The sequence below is a fragment of the Symphalangus syndactylus genome, chromosome 8 (assembly GCF_028878055.3).
Source record: "Symphalangus syndactylus isolate Jambi chromosome 8, NHGRI_mSymSyn1-v2.1_pri, whole genome shotgun sequence".
In the NCBI taxonomy this organism is placed as follows: Eukaryota; Metazoa; Chordata; class Mammalia; order Primates; family Hylobatidae; genus Symphalangus; species Symphalangus syndactylus.
In genome coordinates this window covers 93,867,414-93,894,222 of record NC_072430.2, presented here as the reverse complement: position 1 = coordinate 93,894,222, position 26,809 = coordinate 93,867,414, and the positions used below count along the sequence as shown (strand labels likewise).

The 26,809-nt window shown below is 38.1% G+C and overlaps 2 protein-coding genes across 23 annotated transcripts in view; one reads left to right on the top strand and one right to left on the bottom strand.

Moving 5' to 3' along the window:
• The window catches only part of PMS1 (PMS1 homolog 1, mismatch repair system component), a 96,285-nt gene extending 88,971 nt beyond the window's left edge, over positions 1 to 7,314 (bottom strand). For 9 of the 15 annotated variants that reach the window (XM_055289988.2, XM_055289995.2, XM_055289990.2 and 6 more), the window contains exon 1: positions 7,090 to 7,314. The gene's annotated coding sequence lies outside the window, so the exon portion shown is untranslated. Of the gene's footprint in view, positions 1 to 6,224; positions 6,351 to 7,068 lie in introns of all 15 variants that reach the window. The other 6 variants (XM_063645635.1, XM_063645643.1, XM_063645638.1 and 3 more) reach the window with 3 other exon arrangements.
• On the top strand, positions 7,304 to 25,890 carry ORMDL1 (ORMDL sphingolipid biosynthesis regulator 1). 8 transcript variants are annotated; one of them, XM_055290007.2, is made up of 5 exons: positions 7,304 to 7,408; positions 9,079 to 9,259; positions 16,024 to 16,175; positions 19,828 to 19,933; positions 24,320 to 25,890. In XM_055290007.2, exons 2-5 carry the CDS (start codon positions 9,086 to 9,088, stop codon positions 24,347 to 24,349), a joined length of 462 nt encoding a protein of 153 aa, XP_055145982.1. In that variant the 5' UTR covers positions 7,304 to 7,408; positions 9,079 to 9,085; the 3' UTR covers positions 24,350 to 25,890. The 8 variants fall into 8 exon arrangements, with proteins under 8 accessions (XP_055145982.1, XP_055145979.1, XP_055145983.1 ...); XM_055290003.2 differs by lacking the exon at positions 24,320 to 25,890 and adding an exon at positions 8,560 to 8,669 and having other exon boundaries at positions 7,341 to 7,408; positions 19,828 to 21,417; XM_063645656.1 differs by lacking the exons at positions 7,304 to 7,408; positions 24,320 to 25,890 and adding exons at positions 7,668 to 7,798; positions 8,560 to 8,669 and having other exon boundaries at positions 19,828 to 21,417.
• Positions 25,891 to 26,809: the final 919 nt, after the last annotated feature.

Below are 26,809 nucleotides of genomic sequence, written 5' to 3'. Positions count from 1 at the left end.
CTCAACTGTTAGCACATACAATATTAAGTCTTCTATTTCTTCTTTTTTTTTTTTGAGATGAAATCTCACTGTCACCCAGGCTGGAGTGCAGTGGCGTGATCTCCACTCACTGCAACCTCTGCCTCCCAGGTTCAGGCACCCCTGCGCCAGCCTCCAGAGTAGCTGGGATTACAGGTGCCCGCCAGGACACCTGGCTGATTTTTACATTTTTAGTAGAGACGGGGTTTTGTCGTGTTGGTCAGGCTGGTCTCAAACTCCTGACCCCAAGTGATCTGCCTGCCTTGGCCTCCCAAAGTACTGGGATTACAGGCGTGAGCCACCACGCCCAGCCATAAGTCTTCTATTTCTTACTATTACCCTATGAAAATAGGTGCCATTATCACCTCAATTTTATAAAACTACTGAGGCATAAAGAAATTAGAAACCTTGTCCAAGGTCATCCAGTTATTAAGAGGCAGAGCTAAGGCAAGTCCTTCAACAATTCCTCTATTGATACCTAATATATGAATACATATAAATGCCTATGAATAAAAATAACCAAAAATGGGTTCAAAAAATTCGCAATATTCTGCCACAAGCACCTAAAAAAAAAAAAAAAAAAGTCCACAACAATGTTAGAGGAAGAAATTGCTTTTTTTCTAATTTCTTCCAGGATTTTGTGTGACTAATTATATTCTGACTTTTCTTGCAAACTCGAACTCTCTATTTCCAACTGCCTGCTGAAATAATCACTAGCTCAAACTCCGGGTATAATTAACCAATCTCTACCCTAAACCCACAACTTTCCTACAGGAATAATCCATTCACCCTGACTCAAATCTAATCAACTCCTAAATCCTATCAATTCTTTTCTCAGTATTTCTCACATTTAGTTCCCAATATTATTTCCCAATTAGCCTCAATGACTCTTCACTTTTGGTCACCCAGTCTATACTGCCATTTATTAAAATGATGATTACAATAAGAACAGCAACTACTACATTAAATATATAGTATGCCAAACTCTTTACATATGGGATTGCATTTGAACCTCTAAACCATAGAAAGTAGGTACTATGTATAAAACATACTTATTATTATGGACATTTAAGAGGCTGAAAGCTGAGTAAGTAACTGGGCCCAGGTACTTTTCACTTGAGATTTTTATTTCAAATCTATTTCCTTAAATGTCTGTGCCAACTACATCTTGGTCCAAACTCATTACAGTAGATCACTGAAAGCTCACAGATACTGGAATCAAGACATGCATGTCCTAAAAAGATTTCTTAAAAACAAATACTATGGTAATAACTGAATAATGATAAGAACAATTGTGCTATAATGAGTGTAATGTTGGCTGAGAATGACCAAGTGATAATATAACTTTGGGAAGCGGATAATGATAATCAGTTATGTGCCTTACCAACAGTCTCATTTAAACATCATTAGTCATCCATACATTCTGATGAGTTATAATGCCTTTTTCAATCACTGAGCTCCTTTAGAGTTAGGATTACCGTTAATCTGAACTAGTCTCATACCAGACATGTCAGATAACTATCCTCTATATTATTCTGCCTACAACATTATTTTAATCATGTGGCTCCTCAAAGCCAATAATATAAAGCTCAAATCTCTAAGTTGGCATTTGAGGTCCTTTATAGATCCAACCTGCAGATTCAAAATCTCTGTTGGTAACTGGAAATCCTTTGTTCAAACAAACGAAAAATCAAAAAACATCCTATGGAAATTCCATCTGTAAAGCATGCAAGGAGGGGGGTGCTTTTTGCATCTTACTGCCTAATTTCAGAAAAGATTACAGGAAAATAAGCACAAGCCTGACAACATGCAATTCCTCTGCAGAATCAAGATTTTATTGGACAAAAAAAATGGGGGCTGGGGGTGGACTCAAGGCACTTTATTTCCCATGACCAGTTACATGCTCCTGTGATGATTTAATCCTATGCAATCTAGGTGCAAATAAAATAGCAACACCAAAAACAAACACAACAAAAAGTCGTCAGTTTAGGATTATTTCTCAGGCAGCATAAGACAAAGACATGTAAAGAAGGACTCGGTAATTAAGTAGGAAATGGAGTACAGGCACTATAACAATTACACAGGAGTTTAAGGAATGCACTTATGGGAAGAGGCCGACATATTGGGTTCCGAGAGTGTTAACTGATCACAGTTCATAAATACAGTATATTTTGCTATATACAAGGCAAAGGTGATGGGCATAATGAAAAAAATGTAACAGACCAGAGCCTATAAAATAGGTATTGGGGGTTCACCTTTATTACACATAAACTCAGCAAATCACTGAAATCCCTCCATAAATCAATTTGTCATCTATAAAAATGGAGCAAATCACTCAAATCCCTCCATAAATCAATTCATCATCTATAAAGATGGAGCTAATACCTCACTGGTTTACTGTGAGGAATCAAATAAGGAAGTATATATAAAGTGTTGTTCTACAAATGATAAGGCCTTATAAAATGTAGAGTGTTATAATGAGAGATCATTATGTAAAGGAATGCTGGGAATTCTTTTTAAATACTAACTACCCTCTAATCTATATATTTGATTTAGTTTTGGGGTACCCAGTTCTCAGGAGAGTAGCTGTGAACAACTATCTCTCAATAGTTGTTTTTGTTGTTCTCAACAGCTGGGAGGCTTTCCTGTCCCAATCAAGCAGCGAAACAGTGGACTACAGGCTACTCCATCATCCTAACATTCACACAAATTAGTGCTGTCACAAGCAAAAGGCACCTCTGCACTCTTCCAAAGCTTCAGAATTACCTCGATCTAAGGGACAGATCTGCACTGTCCAATATGGTAGCCATTAGTCACATGTAGCTTACTGAACACTAGAGCACTAGAAACATGGGTAGTCCAAATTGAGATGTGCTAATACACACTCAATTTCGAACTCAGCATTAATAAAAATCATATCAATTTTTTACATTGATTATAGGATGAAATGATTTTATCCTATTTGGATACATTAGATTACATAAAATATATTATTAAAACTAACCTTTTAAAAAATCTGTTTAATGTGACTACTAGAAAATTTAAAATGATGTATGTGGCTTATCGTTCCATTGAACAGTGCTGGATAGAGCAGGCTCTGAAATCACCCTACTTTGGTTTTCTCCTAGCTCTTACACTAACAGGTATGTAACACTGAGGAAATTAAACTCTCTAAAATGCAATCACCTAATCTATAAAATGGATCTAATAATGATATCATATGATTGTGGTGAGAAGTAAATAAAGTAGTATATATAAATAATGTATTACAGTGTTTGGCATATAAATGCTAAAAACATCCCAGGGTAATGGGACTAAACTGAGCTCCTCTAAACCCCTAAGTGAACAATCCCCCCCATCTCTAACCCCTACCCCAAAGGGGCTCACACATTAGGCTTAGGTTCAAGAAGTCTTTTACCTCAGCTAGGAAATCCCAAGGATCTAAGAAAAACACTGATCAACAAAACTTTGGGGGTATAAACCTAGACTGACTCCTTCTGAGCAGTCTTAATCTCATCATCTTCGCCTCGTTTCCTATAATACCTCATCTCTTACAATGCCAAATCCAAAATCTTTTTTTTTAAATCTCTATAATTGCATCCCAATATTCCTCATTCTTCTAGTTTACTAAGATCATGGCAATTCATAGCATGAATTCTATCACACTTTATCTACCCCATCCCATTGTGTCCTCTGGTCTTGAGATGTCTGCATCTCTTTTCATACTCTTCTTCCATGTCATGTCATCTTTCTTCTCTCCTAATTGCTACAGTCTGAACATTTGTGTCTCTACCAAATTCATAAGCATATGATATCCGTATTATCTCCATTTTATAGATTAGCTGATTGAGTTTTACAAAGTTTAATTTCCTCAGTATTATATAGCTGTTAGTAAGAGCTAGGATAAAACCAAAGTAGCGTGATTTCAGAGCCTGCCATTTTAACCAGTACTCTATCCAGCACTGTTCAATAGAACTATAATGTAAGCCATATATATAAAATTTAAAATTTTCTAGTAGTCAAATTAAAAAAGGTAAAAAAAAAAAATAAAAAAGTGAAGTTAATTTTAATTACGTATTTGGATAATCTATATATTCAAAATGTCAAATATCATTTTGTCCTATAATCAATGTAAAATAACCGTAAAGATTAAATTAATTAAATTGTATAATTAAACCTACTACACCTTTGTCCTGAACAGTAAAACTTTTTTTTTTCCCTGCTGTACAACTTTTGAAAGTAGGAAACTATGTATTATGTATCTCTGCATGCCAGGCAGAACAATCAAATGCTTCACTCATGGCAAGCTCTTCACTTCATGAATATTAATGAAGGACCACTAAATATAATTTATCAGCATCTTATGCTAACGCAAACATCAGTAAAAGTATCCTCCTTCCCTTTATATACATAATTTCAACTGGCTTCCAAACCATCCTCCAGCTCACCTGTATCTCACACCTTTTTTCTGGACTTTAGGGCCTTACTTCCATCTACCTTCTAAATATCATCATTTAGATGACCTGAAGGCAACCTAAACATAACACGTCCCAAACTGATCAGAGAATTTTTCTCTAACTTTCTTTTTTTTTTTGAGACGGAGTTTCAGGTTTCGCTCTTGTTGCCCAGGCTGAAATGAAATGGCGCAATCTCGGCTCACTGCAGCCTCCACCTCCCGGGTTCCAGAGATTCTCCTGGCTCAGCCTCTGGAGTAGCTGGGATTACAGGTGCCCACCACCACACCTGGCTAATTTTTTGTATTTTTAGTAGAGTCAAGGTTTCACCATGTTGGCCAGGCTGGTCTCAAACTCCTGACCTCAGGTGATCCGCCCGCCTCGGCCTCCCAAAGTGCTGGGATTACAGGCATGAGCCACCACGACCGGCCTCTAATCAACTTTCTTCCTATATTTCTTGTTTGATAATAAAAATAATAGCCAACGTGAGAATTTTATATATATTATCCTATTTAATCCTCACAACAACTCTATGTATTCTATCATCCTTTATCACCAAATAGGATTTAAATGCATGGTAACTTGCTCAAGATCACAAAACTATTAAGTGGCAGATGCACACCTTGGCATGTTTGACTCCAAAGGCCATGCTCTCAAACACCTTCCATCCAGGCACATAAAGCAAAATTAGAAACCTTGAGTCATCCTAGAAATTCTACTCACTCTCTACATCCTGCCACCCAGTCATCTCTCTCCTACTATCTAAATGTTTCCCAAACTAGTCCTCTCCTCTTTGTACTGCCTCCATTCAGCCTCTCAACCTTTCTCTCCTGAACTACTGCAATAACCACCTAATTGATATTTTGACTCGAATCTCAACCACCTATAGGGTTCTTCCTGTAATTAAATTTCAACATGTTCCTGCCCCACTTAAAATTTTTATAAAGGTTTCCAACTGCCAACCAGGTTAAGTACAAACTTCTTAACAAGTGGATTTTTGCCTACTTTCCCAGTCATCCCATTGTTGCCCAAATGTGCTCTAGGGCGATCATACTGCACAACTCGTCTTTATTTTTGTGTGTGTGACAGAGTCTCACTCTGTTGCCCAGGCCAGAGTGCAGCAATTTTGGCTCACTGTAACCTCTGCCTCCCAGGTTCAAGCAATTCTCCTGTCCCAGCCCTGCAAGTAGCTGGGATTACAGGAGCGCACCACCTTGCCCGGCTCATTTTCGTATTTTTAGTAGAGACAGGGTTTCACCATGTTGGCCAGTCTGGTCTCGAACTCCTGACCTCAGGTGATCCGCCCGCCTCGGCCTCCCAAAGTGCTGGGATTACAGGTGTGAGCCACCGTGCCCAGCCAACTCGTCTCTCTTAACATGGTGACACTCACTCCTTCCTCAGCTCACATGGTTCTCTCTCAGCTGACTTCTAATCATCCTTCTAGATTTAGTTTAGTATCAACTCTTCAAGAAAGCCTTTCTTCCCTGCTGCAGCCTCCTTTCCTTCACCTGCCAACAAATTAGATATTCCTTCCTCTGCAGTCCCCCTTTACCTCATTTCTAATTAACCTCATCACAAGTTACTCTATAAATATGTGTTTCTGTCTGTTCCTCCTGACTCAGAATTCTTTGAGGACAGGGGTTTTATAACAATCACACATCCCTAGCATAGCCCCTGGAATATAGCACTCTATACCGTATGTGTACCAAATGAATGCTTTTGAAAAAGTGGAAGGGTTTATATCGGGCTTACAAATCACAGCAAAGAATGTCTGGGAATATCAGGATAGTCAGTCTTCCATATTTGCTGGGAGGGAAAAGGAACACTTCTGAAGGAGTGCTGATGACCCGGAAAGTCAGTTAAGGACAACAGGTGTGCCTAAAAAAGAAGTAAAGATCAGAGAACTCACAGACTTTCATTAGAGAGAACACAAAGAAATCATTTATTTAAAGATCAGACTAAATCCAAAACAATTAGGTTCACGAAGCCAACAGAAATGCAAGATACATAGACATACACAGCCAACATTCTCTTAAGTCAATTTCAAAATGTTGAAAGCTATTTCGGCAATAAAAATCACAAACTTTCTGCACTGCCAAGGTGAGGGAAATTACATTTCAAAGGCGATTCCAAAAAACCTAATCAAGACTTTCCTCAGGATCAATTTTTGGTATTCACATTTCGTTAGCATGTAATACAGGTGCCTGTCTTCGGCGTACGGATAAACCCAGAAGGCCACGAGCAAAAATCGTGATTAACTTTAAAGAGTTTAACTTGCACCCCTTGTATGATGCCACAGGATACAATACTATAAACCGCCACCCACACAAGATGAGTTACAGTTGCCATGGATTACGTCTGCTGCCTGGAAAACAAATTTTAAGTCCTCCACCCAGAAGGGTCTGGGGAATGGGCCACAACAAAGACCAAGCCAGAACACCCCGGAGCCCACACCTGCTGAGAGAACGCGTTCCACATGTGCGCGCCCACAAGCCCGGCTTCGGGAAGCGCCCTTAGCTGCCCTATAGCGTTCGCGCCCGGACCAGGACAAGTAGAGGGGAGGGGGCCCTTGAGCCATCGAGGATATAATAAATACCCGTTAGTCACACCACACTACCTTCCTGCTAGCGCGAGGCATGCAACTACCATCCACTACCGGCAAGCAGCCAGCGTCTCATCCGGAGCGCAGGCCCGACTCCGCACTCGCACCCAGCACGCGCGCGCGCGGCGGAGCGGGTGCAGCGAGCGCGGCACTGAGTCCCGCCTCGCCCGGGGGGAACGTGAGATTGGCGCTGCTCGCAGCCAATCCGCTGGCAGCGAGTCTGCCCGTGAAAGCTTCCGCAAGCTGCGCAGCGCCGGGCCTGAGGGCGTGTATCCGCGGCCGTAGCAGCCGGGCTGGTCCTGCTGCGAGCCGGCGGCCCGGAGTGGGGCGGCGGGTAAGTGGGCACGAAGGCGATAGACGCTGTACAGTCGCCTTCGTCGGTAGGGAACTGCTGGCGGCCTAGGGGTTGTCCTGAGAGGGAAAAGTGGGCTCCGGCTGCATCTGCGGCGCCCTGCGTGGCCGTAAGAGCCAAGTGGCCTCAGAGGCTCGCTCCGTACGCAAATCCTCGCTGTCTTGCCAGGGTCCTGACGTGACGTGCGGTCGCGAGAAGGAAGGGGCGGGTTGGGGGAGGCGCTGAGGTGGTAGCAGCGGCGGCCTTTGCTGAGTTTTCTCTGGCCCAGAGCGCTCGGGCTGTCGGTCTAGCAGGGGGGACTCCCCTGAGGGGCCGCTGCGGGTCGCCGTCTTCGGAGGCACCGGCGAGGGCAGAGCCAACAGCCTCTTCACGGTCTGTAAGGTCATCGTTTGCCAGTCGTGGGGCAGCGCGGCAAACCTGCTGGGGAAAGGTTTTCTGGTTGGAATAGGATGAGTACCGCACCAGTTTTGCCTTCCAGCTGCGATGTAAATTTCAGGCCTCCATCCTGTGGAAAGTGGGAAAACTGTCTTGAGTATTGGCATGTTCTAAGTATGACATAATAGCTTAAAATAATGTATGATAAATCATGGGTGTTTAGATGAAAGATTTACACATATAAATTGGAGACTTTAGCGGTCTTAGTGTAACTAACTTTTCGTCCCCTTAACCCTTGATGCCTGTTCTATGGGTCTCTAGAGGGGAAGGAGCATTATACTCCGGAAACACTTGATGGATGGGGTTATGAGAAATTCCTCTCTGTATGCTAACTCCGTAATACAAGCGTTTGTGTATTTTAAAATCATAGCTGTTCCAAATATAATCTAGCCTCGTTTTCCCCTCCGTCGGATGATAGGTGTTCTTCAGGACAGTTTTATTTTAAGGAATTCTTAGACCCAAGTAAACACCATCATTAAAAGAACTGAGAACTATTATCAATTCTTCCTTTGGAGTCCATCTTCAATGGAAAGGAGAAGGGAAAACCTTTTTTAAAAAGAAGAAAGAAAACTGAAGTTTTTGATTTTGACTAGAGAAATATTCAGAAGACTCCTTATTTTCACCTAGTTGTATCACAAAATTGAGAAACAAACATTATCCCTTGACCATGTAAATTTTACACCACATTATGTCAACAGCATGTACCTTCCACATTGAGTATTCAGAAAGAAGTGATCTGAACTCCGACCATTCTTTATGGATACATTAAGTCAGATATAAGAGTCTGACTACTTGACAGACTGGCTCGGTGAATTCTGCTTTTTCTTTTTAATATAAATTTATTATGTTGGTAAATTTAGCTTTTGGCTCTTCACTTTGCTCTCATGATATAAGAAAATGTAGCTTTTCTCTTTCAGTTTGAATTTTCCTATTCAGTAAAACAACATGCTAGAAAACAAACTTTAGGAAAGGCATTTTACTATTTTTTCAAATAGAACCATAATAATAAGTCTTGTCTTACCATAAAGTAAAATGTTGAAGATTCTTTACTGCTGTCATCAGCATCTACAGGTAGCATATTTTGGATGGTGTATGTGTGCTACTTCAAAATAACTAGGAAAAAATAATCCTTGTAACACATGTACCTTGTCATGTCAGAATTGGGGGTATTAGGTTGCAGTTGTATCAGTGTTGATTCATTTCATTACTTCCTACAGAGCAAACATGAATGTTGGAGTTGCCCACAGTGAAGTGAATCCAAATACCCGTGTCATGAACAGCCGGGGTATGTGGCTGACATATGCATTGGGAGTTGGCTTGCTTCATATTGTCTTACTCAGCATTCCCTTCTTCAGTGTTCCTGTTGCTTGGACTTTAACAAATATTATACATAATCTGGTAAGAATTTCACATTATACTAAACACTTAAAAGTTTTAGGTTTAGTGGTTGCCAGAAATTAAGGGGAGGAAGGAATGGAAAGTTATTGCTTAATGGGTAGAGTTTTTGGTTTTGCAAGATGAAAAGAGTTCTGGATGTGGATGGTAATGGTGATGATTGCACAACAATATGAATATTTTTAATACCACTCAATTGTACATTTAAAGTCCCAGCACTTTGGGAGGCCAAGGCAGGCAGATCACAAGGTCAGGAGTTCAAGACCAGCCTGGCCAACATGGTGAAACCTCATCTCTACTAAAAATACAAAAATTAGCCGGGCATGGTGGCACATGCCTGTAGTCCCAGCTACTTGGGAGGCTGAGGCAGGAGAATCGCTTGAACCTGGGAGGCAGAGGTTGCAATGAGCCGAGATGATTCCACTGTACTCCAGCCTGGGTGACAGAGTGAGATTTTGTCTCAAAAAAAAAAAAAGTGTCTAAGATGGTAAACTTTATGACGTGTGTTTAAACAGTTTTTAAAGAAGCTTAAGGTTTTGTGTTGTATACAACTTAGTTTTTTTAACAGCTTTTTTGAGATATAATTCACATGCAATAAAATCCACCCATTTAAAGCGTGCAGTTTAGTGGTTTTTAGTATATAAGACTTAATTTTGAAGAATTCTAGTCTGGGATAGAATTTTCTTTTTTCTTTCACACTTTATTTCAACACTGGGCCTTTTTCTAAGTAAGACTTTTTTTTTTTCTCATTGTATAGAATCTAGAAAATAGATCATTTTAGTTTCAATCCTTGTTAACTTATCTATCTAAATAGTATAAGTATACTTTACTGTTTCAGTATTTAAGTTTTGAACTTAATCATATCTTATGTGATTCAGGATCTTATGGTGCCTTAGCTGCTGCTTGTTGAATATCACTCTCTTGTATTAGCTCTACAGAGTATCAAAGTTTTGATTGACTGTACTGACCATATTATGCAGCCCTGGAAATTGCCTTTTACAAAAAAAAAATCCTGACAGCGACTTTTCTTGTCTTTAATAACCCATTAAAGTAACGTGAAAAGGAGGAAATACAGTTAGTTGAGGATTTTAATTGAATCCAGTTTAGCAGTACATTTGTTGAAAGATATTTTTTAAAATGAACTTAAAGCATTAAGACAGGAAAACAGGAGAAATTGATTTTTAAAAATTAATATTTATTTTGGCCAGGCACGGTGGCTCATACCTGTAATCCCATCGCTTTGGGAGGCTGAGGCGGGCAGATCACTTGAGCTCAGGATTTCAAGACCAGCCTGGGCAACATGGTGAAACCTGAAATTTCGTCTCTACAAAAAATATAAAACCTTAGCCTGGCATGGTGGCAGCACATCTGTAGTCCCAGCTATTCGGGAGGCTGAGGTGGGAGAATCACTTGAGCCTGGGAGGCGGAGGTTGCAGTGAGCCAAGATCGTGCCACTGCACTCCAGCCTGGGTGACAATGAGACCCTGCCTCAAACAATAACAAAAATAATAATATTTATTTTCTATCTTCTGGAGTGTATTTGAAGTTGACTGGAGGAGGACAAGAATGATGTGCTGGTAGACATGATAAATATGTGTCCATTTAGTCCATTTTATGTGATAGACTTTGTAAGGGCAAACGATGTTTTCTTTTAAATAGTGACTTCTCTGAAATATTTTACACTAATCATCTCCCTTTTGTTGAAACTTCCTTTGGCTTCCATAGGATCACTTTCACCGGCATGTATTTCTGACCTTCTCTTTCTTCTTATGGGGTCTTCCTTCTCTTTTTCTCTCTTAAATATTTCTATTCCCAAGGTTCTTTTCTTCATCTCTTCTTATGCTATGTATTTGACCTAGGTTACTTCATCTACCCATATTTTCAGTTTCTACCTGTAGAATAAGGATGCTCCTATTTATTTATATCACCAGATTACCTTGTACCTTAAACCAAACAAGAGTAAATGGAACTTACCTTATTCCTGATTAGTCCCTTACCACCCACAATCTGCTCCTCTGACTTCACTACTAATCTTATCTAAAGGCCAAGCCAGACAGCTGAATGTTAATGGTAAAGCAATTAATATACAGGTTGAGCATCCCTAATCGGAAACCCAAAATAGAAAATGTTCTGAAATTCGAAACTTTTTTAGCACCAACGTGGTGCCACAAGTGGAAAATTCCATACCTGACCTCTTGACAGGTTGCAATTGAAATGCAGTCAAAACTTTATTTCATGCACAAAATTATTAAAGATACCATATAAAATTATCTTTAGGCTGTGGTGTATGATGTATATGAAACATAAATGAATTTCATGTTTAGACTTGGGCCCTGTCCCCAAGATATCTCATTATGTATATGCCAATATTCCAAAATCCAAAACAATCTAAAATCTGAAACACTTCTGCTCCAAAGCTTTTTGGATAAGGAATACTCAACCTGTAATGTATAGTCCAAACAGGCTGTTTAGAGAGTAAAATGGAGCTCTGGTAATAACTACTACAAGAGAATAGGTATAATCAGAACCATCCTATGCAAACAAGAATACAGGGTCACCTAAGTCTTAGGATAACTTCTTTTCCTTTATATTCCATATCCATTTGCTCAGAGCACTGCTTTACTCTCAACTTGATCCCCATACCCTCATTTTTTCCTCGAGTAAATTACTCAGATAAATCAAATGGTCTTCTTCATGCTTCTCTATCCTTCATTCCAACTTGGCAGAGTGATGTTTTAAAAATGCATGTTTGCTCAAGTCATACTGTACGTCATTCAGTGATTATCCATTGCAGTCATGGTAAAATCCAAGTTTCTTGTGTGACATACAAGACCAGTTGATAACAGTGCAGAAACAAGGAGACTTCACCTTATCTCAACCATCTCTAAATAGAGGCTATACACTAGCAATAAAGAAAATCATCTTGCTCTCATTTTATTGCTTTGGCTTAAGCTTTTCTACTATATTTTCGTTTCACCTGGACCAAGTACTCGTTTGTTTTTAAGAGACTGGCATGATCATAGCTCCTCCCACCTTAGCTTCCCAATAAATTTGAGGACTGCAGGCACATGCCATCACACCCGGCTAATTTGTTTTTATTTTAATAGTGATAGGGTCTCACTATGTTGCCCAGGCTGGTCTTGAACTCCTGGCCTCAAGCAGTCCTTCTGCACCAGCCTCCAAAAGTGCTGGGATTACAGGCATGAGCCACCATGCCCAGCCATTTTGTTTTTCTTACAGAGACAGGGTCTCACTCTGTTACCCAGGCTGGAGTGCAGTGGCATGATCATAGCTCACTGCAGCCTCGAACTCCTCGTCTCAAGTGATCCTCCTGCCTCAGCCTCCCAAGTAGCTAGGACTATAGGTGTGTGCCACCATGCTCAGCTGATTGACTGATTGAGATGGGGGTCTTGCTATGTTACCCAGTCTAGTCTCAAACTCCTGATCTCAAGTGATCCTCCTGTCTCAGCCTCCCAAAGCATGAGTGAGCCATGGCACTCAGGGTCTACTTTTATTTTTTTTGAGATGGAGTCTCTCTGTGTCATCCAGGCTGGAGTGCAGTGGCGCAATCTTGGCTCACTGCAACCTGCACCTCCCAGGTTCAAGCAATTCTCCTGCCTCAGCCTCCTGAACAGATGGGACTACAGGCATGCGCCACTACACCCGGCTAATTTTTGTATTTTTAGTACAGATGGGGTTTCAACCTGTTGGCCGGGCTGGACTTGAACTCCTGACCTCAGGTGATCCACTTGCCTTGGCCTTCCAAAATGTTGGGATTACAGGTGTGAGCTACCATGCCCGGCCCAGTCTCTACTATTTTAATACCTCTCCCTCCTTCCTGCTCTGCCTCATTTCCTGCAGCAAAACTGCCCCTCCAGGAATCTACACAACTCTCATGCTGCATTATTTTATCATGTGTTTGTCATTGTTTTATAATTAGCAGTTTATCTCTTTATGTTTTAATTTTTGTATTGCTAAGAATGTATTTAAATGTTTGCTGAATAAGTTAGTCTTTTTTTTTTTTTTTTTTGAGATGGAGTCTCACTCTGTTACCCAGGCTGGATCTGGCACGATCCTGGCTCACTGCAACCTCCGCCTCCTGGGTTCAAGTGATTCTCCTGCCTCAGCCTCCTGAGTAGCTGGGATTACAGGTGTGCACCACCACACCTGGCTAATTTTTATATTTTTAGTAGAGACAGGGTTTCACCATGTTGGTCAGGCTGGTCTCAAACTCCCAACCTCAGGTGATCTGCCTGCCTCGGCCTCCCAAAGTGCTGAGCGTGAGCCACCACGCCCAGCCAAGTTAGTCTTTTCCTTTCTCCAATGGCACATGTATTAAATATATTTTAGATGCCATCCCTGCACCACCACCACCCCCTAACCATGTTTCAAATTGGTTGACCATGGACAAATCATTGGTAATTGACATTGTATAGAAAAGCAAACTTCTGATTTATTTGTTATTAGTTCACCACCCTAAAAACTTAATTAGCCATCAGAGTTGCAATTACATGACTCCAAATTTAGGTTTCCTTTGAAGATAGCCACATTAAACCAATTAAAAATCTGAAGTACATATTGAATGCCTTTAAAAATGAGAAAATGGACCTAATTGTTACACCTGGTTAGAAAAATACAGTGTATTTGCCTTTCTGAACTGTACAGTAGAAACCTACAGTGGTTGCTTTATTAAGTGCTACCTCACCCTTAGAGGTATTAATGCTTCACAGGATTCTTGGCCCAGCTTTAAAAATGAATGATTCATTTTGATTCAGTAGGTATTTAGTAAGGACTAGCCATGAGCTACATACTTTTTTTCCCTAATTCTTTTAATGGAGGAATAATAAACACAAACATTTTTACATAAAAACAATTTTAAAAATATTGGGGCAGAAGATATATGGCCAGATAAGATTTTATTATTTTTCACTGAAAAGATGTATAAAATAAACTGTTTCGATATTCTAAACACTAGTTAAGTACATATAGTTTGAAGGAAATAATGAGAGGATGATTATTCTCTTAGATTCTAATATCTATGTGGTCTGGAATAGATGTTCTTAACTTTTTGGGGGTCCTATACCCCCTGATGATTTGAAAACATATACTTTCTGTTTTATAATTCACTTTAAAGCCCATATGAAAATGGTTTCATAGAGCTTACAGAATAAATACTCCTTGGCATAATGTCATCTTACAACATTTCTAATGTTGGAAGTGTCCAATGTCTAATGTCTTGCGGTGTCCTAGTGCTTATTCCGAGTGTATTCAGGCTAATGGGAAAACAAACATCATGCAAACAACTCTAACACGATATATTGTACTGTAATCGTATTTTCAATAAAATTGTATACAACTACATATACAGGAGATTAATTATTACTAATGAGGTAGGTTTTTCTAAGGAATTGTTATTTGAGCTGAACCTTTAAGAATGAGGTAATTAATGAAGTAGCATCAAGACTTTTGCCACAGCAACAAGGAACTTTCCCCTCCCCTGCCATTTGCTGAGTATTCTGATTGTACCTTTGATAGCAATTTCTGCCCTACTTTCTAGCTGTTTATGCATATCTTTTTTTTTCCTTATCATCTCTTAGAGGCTTGAATTTTTCCAAGGCTTGGGTACATCTCATTCAATTTCATATGCACATATATGTCCTATGTCTTGTACATATAAGCCACTTATTAAATGTTTGGTGGGTTAAATCCAATTGAACATGAGTCCTTTCCTCCATAGCTTATGTGTTATTGTAGCTAAACGACTTCTGAATTGCCTAATGGAATAACTAGGAAGTAGACTAAGCTTTGAAAGGAAGGGCTTAGTTAACTTGGTATCATATAAAATTTCAAATCCCTAATTTTTCTATATAATCATTAAAAGTAGAGGTAGGAAAAATGACATCACATTGTGGCGTCTAGAAGGAAAAACTTTGTGTCATGATAATATTTAGGCATTATCCTTTTACATAAAGTGCCTCAAGTAGTGATCCAGAATGAAACACTGCCTATCAGTCTAAATGGGTATCATAATCTCAAGGAAACCAAATCTATAGATTGGTTTTTTTCTACCCTATTAATAAAAAAAAATTGTATGTTTAGACATATGATGTGACAGAATGGCTTTTAGTAATGTTATTTGCTTTGAGTTTTAAAAACTGACTTCAGAAGAAACACTATTGAGGCACAATGGCGATTTAAAAGGAATTGAGTGGAACATTATACCTATTATATCAAACTATTTTTATTGCTTTGGAAGAGAACTATTAAGGCAAAGGCAGTCATCATATTAAATATCTCAAAACTATTTTTCACAATAGATTTTAATCATTTTATTGTTTTCTACCAGTTTGTATGTCTTTATCATTTTTTAAGTATCATCAAATTTACTAATACACCCTGAAGAAAAACCTCCTGTACATTGGGGGAAAAGTAATCCTATTTCCTAATAGGAAAAGTGTAAGAAAATCTGAATGTAAAGATATGAAGCTACCCTGATAGTTATTTTTAGTTTAATGAAAAGAAATGCAAACAGGTTACTTTCAGTTGACCTTTTACCAGTTCTGACTTAATAATATTTATATACCCCAGAAAGTTCTATTTTATTATAAAGAAACTGGCTACAGCCTTTCACTATTATACGAAAGCTTAAAACGAACTCAGTTAAGTCACACACTCTCACAAACAGCTTGGAACCTCGTTAATGCTACTGACAAAGACTAATTTTGTATTTAATATTGATCATTTATAACCCCTTGCTTGTTTTCCAGGGGATGTACGTATTTTTGCATGCAGTGAAAGGAACACCTTTCGAAACTCCTGACCAGGGTAAAGCAAGGCTCCTAACTCATTGGGAACAACTGGACTATGGAGTACAGTTTACATCTTCACGGAAGTTTTTCACAATTTCTCCAATAATTCTGTAAGTGGCAGAAATTTTTAGGTATGAGGAGGATTGGATAAGAGGAAGATATCTTTTCATCAGATTGAATTGGAATTAGAAACAATATTTTGTTGAAAACTTCTATCAATAAGTAGCACCTCGGATAGAATATAAAATATGGACAAAATTTTTAACAAGTTGATAATAAACTAGTTTTCACTTCAGTCAGTACATACGGAGACAATATTACATGCTAATCAGTGCACTTAGACATTTAGGATATACAGGTCAAATGTATTCCAGCTCCCGTCCTTAGGTTTCATATAAGGACACAAAATACATAATCATATTCTATATTGCACTGTCAGATTAATCTCCCTAAGCAATGATTTAGATAATCAGAAGAATTTCACTGGCCACCTATCCTATTAAGATATTCAGACTCCTTGGGAAAGAGTATGGTTTCAAAAAAATAGGTCAGGCTTTCATTATAGGACAGACCTGGGTGGAGTCCTATATATATCACTCAGCCAGCTTGGTTTGCTCATATATAAAATTCTAGCAAGTGATACCTAATTTAATCCTAATGCTGTAAGAAATAAATGAGATAATGTCTACCTGGATAGCATGTAACCTGTATCTAGTATCTAATTTCTTTCTCCTATCTGATGTTCTGGGCCTTCCAGAAAATAGTTCTTACCTCCTTTTCCCTTGATATAAATATTTTATCCCCACCCAACTCCTACCTGGCCTTCTAAGCAGCATTTCTTGAATATTTCATGTGTAGTCCTATTTCTGTCTTTGTTCAAATCATATCTCCTACCTGAAATGCCTCCTCCTTTTTTCCCCAGCTTTATTGAGGTATAATTGACAAATAAAAAAATGTATATATGTTTTATTTTGTCTCTCCAAAGAATTTATAAGTGCATGGATTGCTTTGAATCCCACAGTAAGTACAGTGGCCTACACATAATAGAGGTATTGCTCATATATCTTAATACTCTGTACCATCTAGCCTATACATAATAATGTCCATGATAGAGTCAGTACAGCCTGGCGTAGCACAAAAGACTCTTGGAGGTGTTGGAAATCCTTATGTTAGAACTTAAGAGAGACTAGGTTTTAGATATTTAAGTAAAGGAAGGCATTTTTCAAGTGAAAGGAATAAACTGATCATAAAATAATGGGGTTCTTTTTCCTTAATTTATAGCCCTTTGAGGAAATTTTGAATTGGTTTAGTCCCACATAATATTAACCTCAAAGAAAAGTGTCAGTGTAGTCTAATAAAAATAAATGTAAGCTACATGGGAAGCTGAGGCAGGAAGATGGTTTGAGCCCAGGAGTTGGAGACTGCAGTGAGCTGTAGTCACACCGCTGCACTCCAGTCTGGGCAACAGAGCAAGACCCGATTTATTAAATAAATAAGTGAATGAATGCATGCATGCATGTAATAACAAAAATATTGGTTATTCAGATGGCCCTGACTTTGGATTTTGGCTCAACCCCTTTGAAGCTCTGTGACTTTTGGCCATTTTCTTCAAAGGCTCAGTTTTCTCATCTGTAAAACATTGAGGATTACATTATAATACATGTAAAATGCCTGACATTCTGAAGTTTTAATCACAGCTATCACACAAAAGGCCAGCTGAGATACCTGTATACAGTGTCCATATTTCTCAAAATATATTTTTGACCAACGGGTATGATTTCAAATATTCTGATTAAATTGCTTACTTAACTGAAGAAATAGCATTAAAGCCATCTATATAGCATTAAGACTTTTCAGTGCTTTCACATTTTCTTATTTGATTATTTGTCAGGTAGGTGTGACATGGAATGTTATTCCAGAATTAATTTTTTTTTTTTTTTTTTTTTTTTTTTTTTTGAGACAGAGTCTTGCTGTGTTGCCCAGGCCGGAGTGCAGTGGCATGATCTTGGCTCACTGCAACCTCCGCCTCCCAGGTTCAAGCGATTCTCCTGCCTCAGCCTCTCCAGTAGCTGGGACTACAGGCATGCACCACCATTCCCAGCTACTTTTTGTATTTTTAGTAGAGATGGGGTTTCACCATGTTGACCAGGCTGGTCTTGAACTTCTCACCTCAGGTGATCCACCTGCCTCGGCCTCCCAAAGTGCTGGGATTACAGGTGTGAGCCACCATATTCCAGATTTTTAAGTAAAGAAACAGACTCAAATGCATTACCTTGTTGAAGATCTTGCACCTAGTTGGAGTTCAGAGCTCAGGTTAAACCCTAAACTACTATCTTGTAATACAGGTCTCTTTCCAATATAGCTGTTGGCAAATAAATGTTGTCACACTGAGTCCCACCTGGGTTTTGCATACCATCAGAGGATTGTCTAAGTTTTTGAAAGAGTCAAGTAATTTTCATATAATCTATACACAAAATTAGTTTTAATTAAAAGACAAAAAGGGGACATATGCTAGGTTATAGTCAAAAGAACCCATTATAAGATTTATTATTTCTAACCTATCAGATTATAGATTAAACCTATAATGATGGTGGGAAATGAAATGAGTTTGCTAAATGCAAGTGATGTCCTATTTTGTTCAGTAAAGGAAGTATAAATTTAGTCTTCAAATATATGAAAGCAGGAAGAAAGAATTTCAGAATTGAGGAATATGGTTTACACTGGAGAAAGAATTTTCCGACTAGTTTGCAAAATAGGTGGAAGATTGTAGAATTTCTCAATCTAGATGGTTTTAAAAATGTATAAAATTCTCTTGTGATGTTTTTTGTCATACTTGGAAGTAGCTCCTCTCTTCTAACCATGTTACACAAGATATTTATTTTCCTTTATGAGGAACTAATGTCAGTAAAGACTATTAGAATACTTTCCTTGTGTACTGCAAACACCTAAATAGAAACTAACTTCTTAGTTATGAACAAATAAGATATGATGTTTTATTCTTTACATCTTATTTGTATTATTCTGTTAGTAATCAGATGATGTGTCTGCACCTTGATATACCTGTAGGTAAAACTAAACATTCTGGACTTGGTGATATATGGTTTTAAAGGTGCTTTTTAGGCTTGGGGCTTGTTAAAACAAATTCTCAGTTGGATATCCAAAAACATATATGCATTTGATTATTAAAAAGCAGCTGGAATGGTACAAGTGTCTTTCAAGTTACCGGTTAAACTGGTTATAGAGCTGCTCAACTACAGTATGAAAATGAGAACATCAAAAGGGCAACCAAATATTTATTTCCTTCAAAGATAGGAATTGTACTAATGCACTAAAACCCCATTTTTTGGAGCTTTACAGTAGAGGTTCTTAACCTGTGAGTCACAAAACTTTTTGAGAATAAGATGAATGCTTTGAATCCAGATCTTTTTCAGAAACATACATGGAGATACAGAACTACACCTGTAATTACAGAGGGCATATGAACCCTAGTTTGATAAGCCTTGCTTTAAAGGATGCAGTGTGTTCTATTAAATGTATTTAATACAATTACAGAAATGGAAAATGTGGACCTCCATTAAACAAATTTTTTAGTTCCTAACGAGATAAACTTGGGACCAAACTGATTCCTCTTGTTTTAGTGCTCAAAAATAGTTTCATTTTTAGGTATTTATGCTTTAGTGGCCTTTTTTTCTACCTTTAAAATTGTTTAAGTTCTAAGTAATTTTATTTTTGGATGTTATATATATTCTTTTATCTCTACAGATATTTTCTGGCAAGTTTCTATACGAAGTATGATCCAACTCACTTCATCCTAAACACAGCTTCTCTCCTGAGTGTGCTAATTCCCAAAATGCCACAACTACATGGTGTTCGGATCTTTGGAATTAATAAGTATTGAAATGTTTTGAAACTGAACAAAAATTTTTACAGCTACTGAATTTCTTATAAGGAAGGAGTGGTTAGTAAACTGCACTGTTTCTGTGATAATGTGAAATGAGAAGTATTTACATTGGAGCGCCAATGGCTGGTCCTTCAAGTGCTGTTTTGAAGTGCAGATTTCCATTAAATGATGCCTCTGTTTAATACACCTGGTATATTTCTGAAGAGGGGGCTTTATAAGCAGGCTGGGCAGGCCCAGCTTATAAGTTAAAGGGCATCACAGTGAGGGTGTAGTAGATAAATTCAAGGAAATAAGAGTTTTGTAAGAAACTAGGACCAGCTTAACTTATAATGAATGGGCATTGTTTTTAAGAAAAGAACATTTCCAATCATTCAGCCATGGTTATTTAAAGCAGACTTACATGTAAAGAGGAATCCTCTCTATACAAGTTTATTAAAGATTATTTTTATTACCATACATATTTCTCTTGTTTTATGTAAGAGGATGTATATCCTCTTGTTTTATACAAGCCAGTTCCCACTTATGAGGGTACTTTTTTGGTTTTGCAGGCTCAATATTATGTATTGATCAATGAGGCCATTTTTACATTTATTATGTTACAGAGTTCATGGAGGTTCACCTTTGTGACTGATTGGTGATAAAAGATAGCCAAGTATCTTACAAGCAGCCTCTGAGTCAGTGTTCTAATTTTGGAACAAAGCAGGTTTTACTGCTTTTCCAGACACAAGGCTGCTAAACCAATTAAGAAAATAATTTATTTCTTTCAAGCAACTAAAAAATATATGGTAATTTAAAGGTGTCTGCATGTTTGAACAATTTAATTGGGAAAGTTTGTCACCATTTGAAAAAGGAAATATAAAAGGAACAACCATATAGCCAGCCTGTGGTCTGGCAGAAACAACGTCTCTAGCAATAGTACCAAAGTAAGTAATGGATTCTTTTTTGGCAGGTCTGCGGTAAAAGATAACATTTTCTTTTCTTAGTCCTTCTGCTCTCAACCCCCATATTTTGCCCATTAATATTTTGCCTATGATTACATGGGTTTTAGTATATATAGCCCAAAATGGTAACTGTCTCCAGAACAGCAACCACATTGAATTCTTGTGACTTAGGAAAGCTTCTTATAGTTGCTGACATTAATTGCAAGAAATAACTATATACTACTTTGAGAAGTAAACATGTCAAAGAAAAAACAAAGTTCAGATATGGGACAAAATTTAAAAATTCAGTAACGTTTAGAAACAGAATTGAATGAAAAGAGTTATAGACCAACTTAAACATCAATTCGTGTCAGTACACTGACTTTTGGGGGTAATGATCATTGTTTTGTATCTCAAAAGTACTGAGTTTAGAAATCAGTTGTATGATACTACCTTTGTATGTCTGTCTTTTCCCGTGTATTTTTAAATAACTGGTGATCTATAATTTAATAAAATTTTTCCTTGGTGTAAGATTATTTCAAAAGCCCTTCAAATTTAGTCATCAAAATTGAGGTGACATTTTTCAAGTTTATTTTTAAGCAACTGAATTCATAAAAGTAACAAAAAACATTCATTTTTCTTTATTTTAAAGTTCCTCTCAAAAGGCTTACATTTTTTTTAACATACTTCAGAGATAGAAGTCTCCCTCTTATACATGCTTTCTTCACTGCTTTCTCTGGTCAATGTTTTAAAAATATTTACTCAGTAGATATTTGAAGGGCCCACTCTGTTACAGGAATTATGTTAGGTATTGAGGATAGTTTGTAAACAAGAAAAACCAACTCCCTTCCCTTTGGTGCCTACATTCCAGTTTAAAACAAAATCTAAAATGACTATTACTTGGAACAAAATAAATTGCCATGCCATAAATGCTCCTGACTTCAAGTCAGGAGACATAATGGCAATTTCTAAGGAGTCATGAGTTCAGAAATGCCACAAATTTTAGCATTCATTGGTGGATCTTTCTTGCAGCAGTTACTACTGTGGAGTCTAGTGATGATTTTGTTTCCCTTATTCTATAATTATTTATTAGAATCTTCTATAAGGAAGATTTGTCCCTTCTTCATTTACTTATTAAATCACTTATACTCTGGGCTTATGGATATTTCATTCTTTGGGTTATAATCCATTATCATGATTTGTTGCTCAAATTGTCCTCCAGCTTTGACCATTAGGAGCTCTTACAAGCTGACTGCTGTGTCCCTTTGACCTGCCCCCATCGTTTTTCTAGGTTTATGGTGTTATTGTCTGTTGAATTATAAAGATCCCAAGGGGCATAATATCTCCTTCACTAATACCTATGTGAATTAGCTTTTAGAGCTATATGAGGCTAAGTTAGAGAAGCCCTTAGACACCATGTAATTCAACCCCCTGCCTTAACTTTTTTTTTTTTTTTTTTTTTTTTGAGATGGCTGGAGCCGGGTTTTTTCTGTCGCCCAGGCTGGAGCACAGTGGCGTGATCCCGGCTCACTGCAACTTCTGCCTCCTGTGTTCAAGCGATTCTCCTGCCTCAGCGTCATGCCCAGCTAATTTTGTATTTTTAGTAGAGATGGGATTTCACCATGTTGGTCAGGCTGGTCTCAAACTCCTGACCTCAAGTGATCTGCCCGCCTCAGCCTCATGTTGGTCAGGCTGGGATTACAGGCATGAGCCAACATGCCGGGCCCCCTACCTTAGCTTGAATCTTCATTAATTACCACCCTTCCATTTAGTTCTGTTTTAATAATAATATTGATAGAAGAGGACTTATAAGACAGTATATTCTATTTTTGTAATGGAATTTACAATTTGTATATTGAGTCAAAAATCTAATCTTTACATAACTCTTCAACTATTTAAAGATAACTTTTAAATTGGTGTCAACAGCATGGAATAAATATTACTAGAGCCTTCACCATTTTTCATATGATATGGTTTCAGATTTCTCCCACTGTCCTAGTAATTCTGCTCTAAGTTCCAGTTTATTACTTATTATATAGCACAAGAGTTAAATACCAGAGGTGATCAGATATGCTATGAAAGAGTACCACTTCCCCTGTTCTGGATGCTTTTTTTTAATGCTGCCTAATACCACTTTAGTTTTTTATTTTGACAACCACATATCACTGATTCACTTTATGTCACTAAAACCTTAAATCTTCAATATGTAGTGCTGTTAAATTATGGCTTACCCTTCACATATGAAATTGATTTATTAAACCAAACTCTTAAGACATTTTTCCTATAGAACTCCATCTTGTTAGATTTTAGTTCATTGATTCATCTTGTCTAGCTAAAGCTGAATCTTGATTTTCATGCAGTATATTTCTGTGTCTTCTGTATTATATATGTCATCAGTAAGTATCACCAAAAATAGCGTCATGCTAGTCATGAAGAACACAAATGGAGCAACCCAGTGTCAACCAGTGCAATTTAATAGTCTTTCTAACAAGATAGACAGAAAAGAGTAATTCCCAAAACAATAACATGGATAGTACATGTCGATGTGAGACATGTGAACAAGTTCAGTACTAAAAAGACACGTCTAGGTAAAATACCCTAAAAGGAGGTTTGGAGTAGTGCAGGGCAGGGAAGGGGAAGGTAAGTAGAATAGCAGAGATAAACTCTCCTTTATTGTGTCAAAAAGAAAAGAATGAGATGTATCACATTTTTATTTTACTGCCTAATTTCAGTGCCAGGTAAAAATGATCCAGTGGTTTAGCAAGTAGTTTGTTACGTTGGGTTTAAAAATTTTCATATAGCTACAAATGAATGCATGAGAATTATAAACATCAAAGTCAGAATCCTGAATGTATCAAGTATATAGGACACAGGGCTTCAACTGTATTGGATGATTTTATCTCAAGTTGAATGTTGGCCTCACAGAAGTTGTTTATAGTATTTAATTTTTTCAAAATCTGAAATATTTCATAATTAGAAAAATAGTAAAAAAAATTTGGGTTTTCAGTGTAGTACTGTAATTTATTTCATTTCTTGACTAATTATTCAAGCCCTTGATAAACAATGGTTATGGAATGACTGACTTGTAGCTCTCAAGTTCTAAATAATGTTAAGTTTAGCAGATAAGGCAGTTTATCACAGTGTCCGTTCACTCAGACTGCATAAGTATGTGTTGATAAAATAATCTTAAATACAAGAACTTTAGTAAAGAAATAAGCCACTTCATTAACACTGTAAAATAGTTTTAAGATATAAAGTATGAAAGGAATTTTACAGGGTATAAATTTTCTGACTTTCCAATTAGCAATTATAAATTTTTATTGACAATCTTATTTTGAAAACCCCCGAGTTTTCAAATATTCTGCATTTATGTTGACCATTTTACCAAGATGATAAAACATGCATTATTTTCTCCATTTTATAATTTTTATAGGGGCAACAGAGAAGCCAGATGATTTTTTAGTTATTGCCGGTGAAAATACAGAGATCCTTTGAAATATTTGTCTCTCCTAGAATTCTCGTCAAACCATATGCTTCTAACACAGCACTTAACAGTCATGGGGAGTATGTGGGAACGACAGAGACTGACCCTCTCCCTTCCCTGCCAAAACCACACATAGACCCACACACTTGAAAAATAAGGAAATAAGATCATCTGAGTATGGAGACTCGTCAAAAATTAAAATTATATCCAGCAATTCCACTTCTGGGTATATACCCAAAAGAAGTGAAAGCAGGAACTTGGACAGATAATTTGTACATCTATGTTCATAGCAGCATTATTCACAATAGCCAGAAGGTGGAAGCAATCCAAGTGTCCATCAAGGGATGAATGGTTAAAAGAAATGTGACATATACACACAATGGAATATTATTCAGCCTTAAAAAGGAGGAAAATTCTGATACATACTATATCCTGGATGAATCTTGAAGACATTACGATATGTGAAATAAGTCAGTCACAAAATGACATACTGTGTTATCCCACTTTTATAAACTCCTAGAGTAATGAAATTCAAAGCGGAATGGTGGTCGCCAGGGGCTGGAAGGCAGAAGGAATGGGAGCTTACTGGTTCTTGTTTTTGTTTTGCCTTTTTTGAGATGGGAGTCTCCCTCTGTTGCCTAGGCTGGAGTGCAGTGGCACAATCCCAGCTCACTGCAACGTCTGCCTAACCAGGTTCAAGTGATTCTCATGCCTCAGCCTCCCATGTAGCTGGGGTTACAGGCATTCATCACCCCACCCAGCTAATTTTTGCATTTTTAGTAGAGATGGCCATCATGTTGGCCAGGCTGGTCTTGAACTCCTGACTCCAGGTAATCCGCCCACCTCAGCCTCCCAAAGTGCTGGGATTACAGGCACGAGCCACTGTGCCTGGCTGGGAGCTTATTATTTAATGGGTACAGAATTTCAGTTTGAGAAGATGAAAAGGTTCTGGAGCTAGGTGGTAGTCATGGTTGCATAGCAATGTGAATGTACTTAGTTCCTTTGAACTTAAAAATGGTTAAAATGGTAAATTTTGTTATGTAAATTCTACCACAATAAAGTTCAGAAAAGTTAATTTGTAAAATAAGCATAATGGCTCAGCAAACAAAACCCAAAATATCTTCCAAAGACCTGATTGACAGTATTACCACTAATGAAAGAACGTTCCACATCAAGAGATACTGGTCAGCAAAGAAAATTTAAGAGGAGAAAGGATGGGCCGGGCGTGGTGGCTTACGCCTGTAATCCCAGCACTTTGGGAGGCCGAGGCAGGTGGATCACGAGGTCAAGAGATGGAGACCATCCTGGCCAACATGGTGAAACCCCGTCTCTACTAAAAATACAAAAATTAGCTGGGCGTGGTGGCGTGCACTTGTAGTCCCAGCTACTCGGGAGGCTGGGGCAGGAGAATCGCTTGAACCCAGAGGCAGAGGTTGCAGTGAGCCAACCTCACGCCATTGCAATCCAGCCTGGCAACAGAGCAAGACTTCGTCTCAAAAAAAAAAATGGAGAAAGGAAAATGGCAATGTATTTTTAGCACTAGCCAACTCAAAGAATGTAAGACAATGTGACTCAAGTGGAAAGGGCTGCATCAGGCTTGAAATATTAGCCATTAAAAGCACCACACTCATTTCTATTGTTTCTATTGTTACCAAGCTATCTTCTGATTATAATTTGGATTTAGCCTTCATTGTAATTTGGTCAATACAAGGCAGATAAGGACCAGCAGACTCAACTATCCTAGCTCCCCCATAATTGTGTTTCTCATAAATAATACATTAGTATTAATGGCTTTTACACAGCATTTTATTAGCAGTTTGTGGTGAGTAACTCAGTACTCCCGACTCCAGTCACTTCCAGACCTGATAAACCAATTTCAAGCCTATAAAAGAATCAGATATAGAAACTCAAGTAATCACACTATGGGCCTGCCAGGCTGGCATACATCTGTGGCACACCAACGTGGCTTTTCCCAAGCAATACCCCTCTGAATGCAGTTTCCATTCACATTTCCATAATTGTGTATTGCATTTTGTCTTCTGCCTATAGACTCAGATTCTTGAGAACAGAGAATGGACCTTATCTGTATCCTTAATAATTAATAAAGTTCCTAGCATAAAGGAAATAACCCAATAAATATGTAATAAATGAAAATAAAACCTAACCTAGTAGGACATAGTTAGGAAATAAATATTGAAAAATAGGATTTGGGCCAGGCGTGGTGGCTCATGCCTGTAATCCCAGCACTTTGGGAAGCTGAGGCAGGTGGATCACGAGGTCAAGAGTTCGAAACCAGCTTGGCCAACATAGTGAAATGTCATCTCTACTAAAAATACAAAAATTCGCTGGGCGTGGTGGCAGGCACCTGTAGTCCCAGCTACTCAGAAGGCTGAGGCAGGAGAATCACTTGAACCCCAGAGGTGGAGGTTGCAGTGAGCT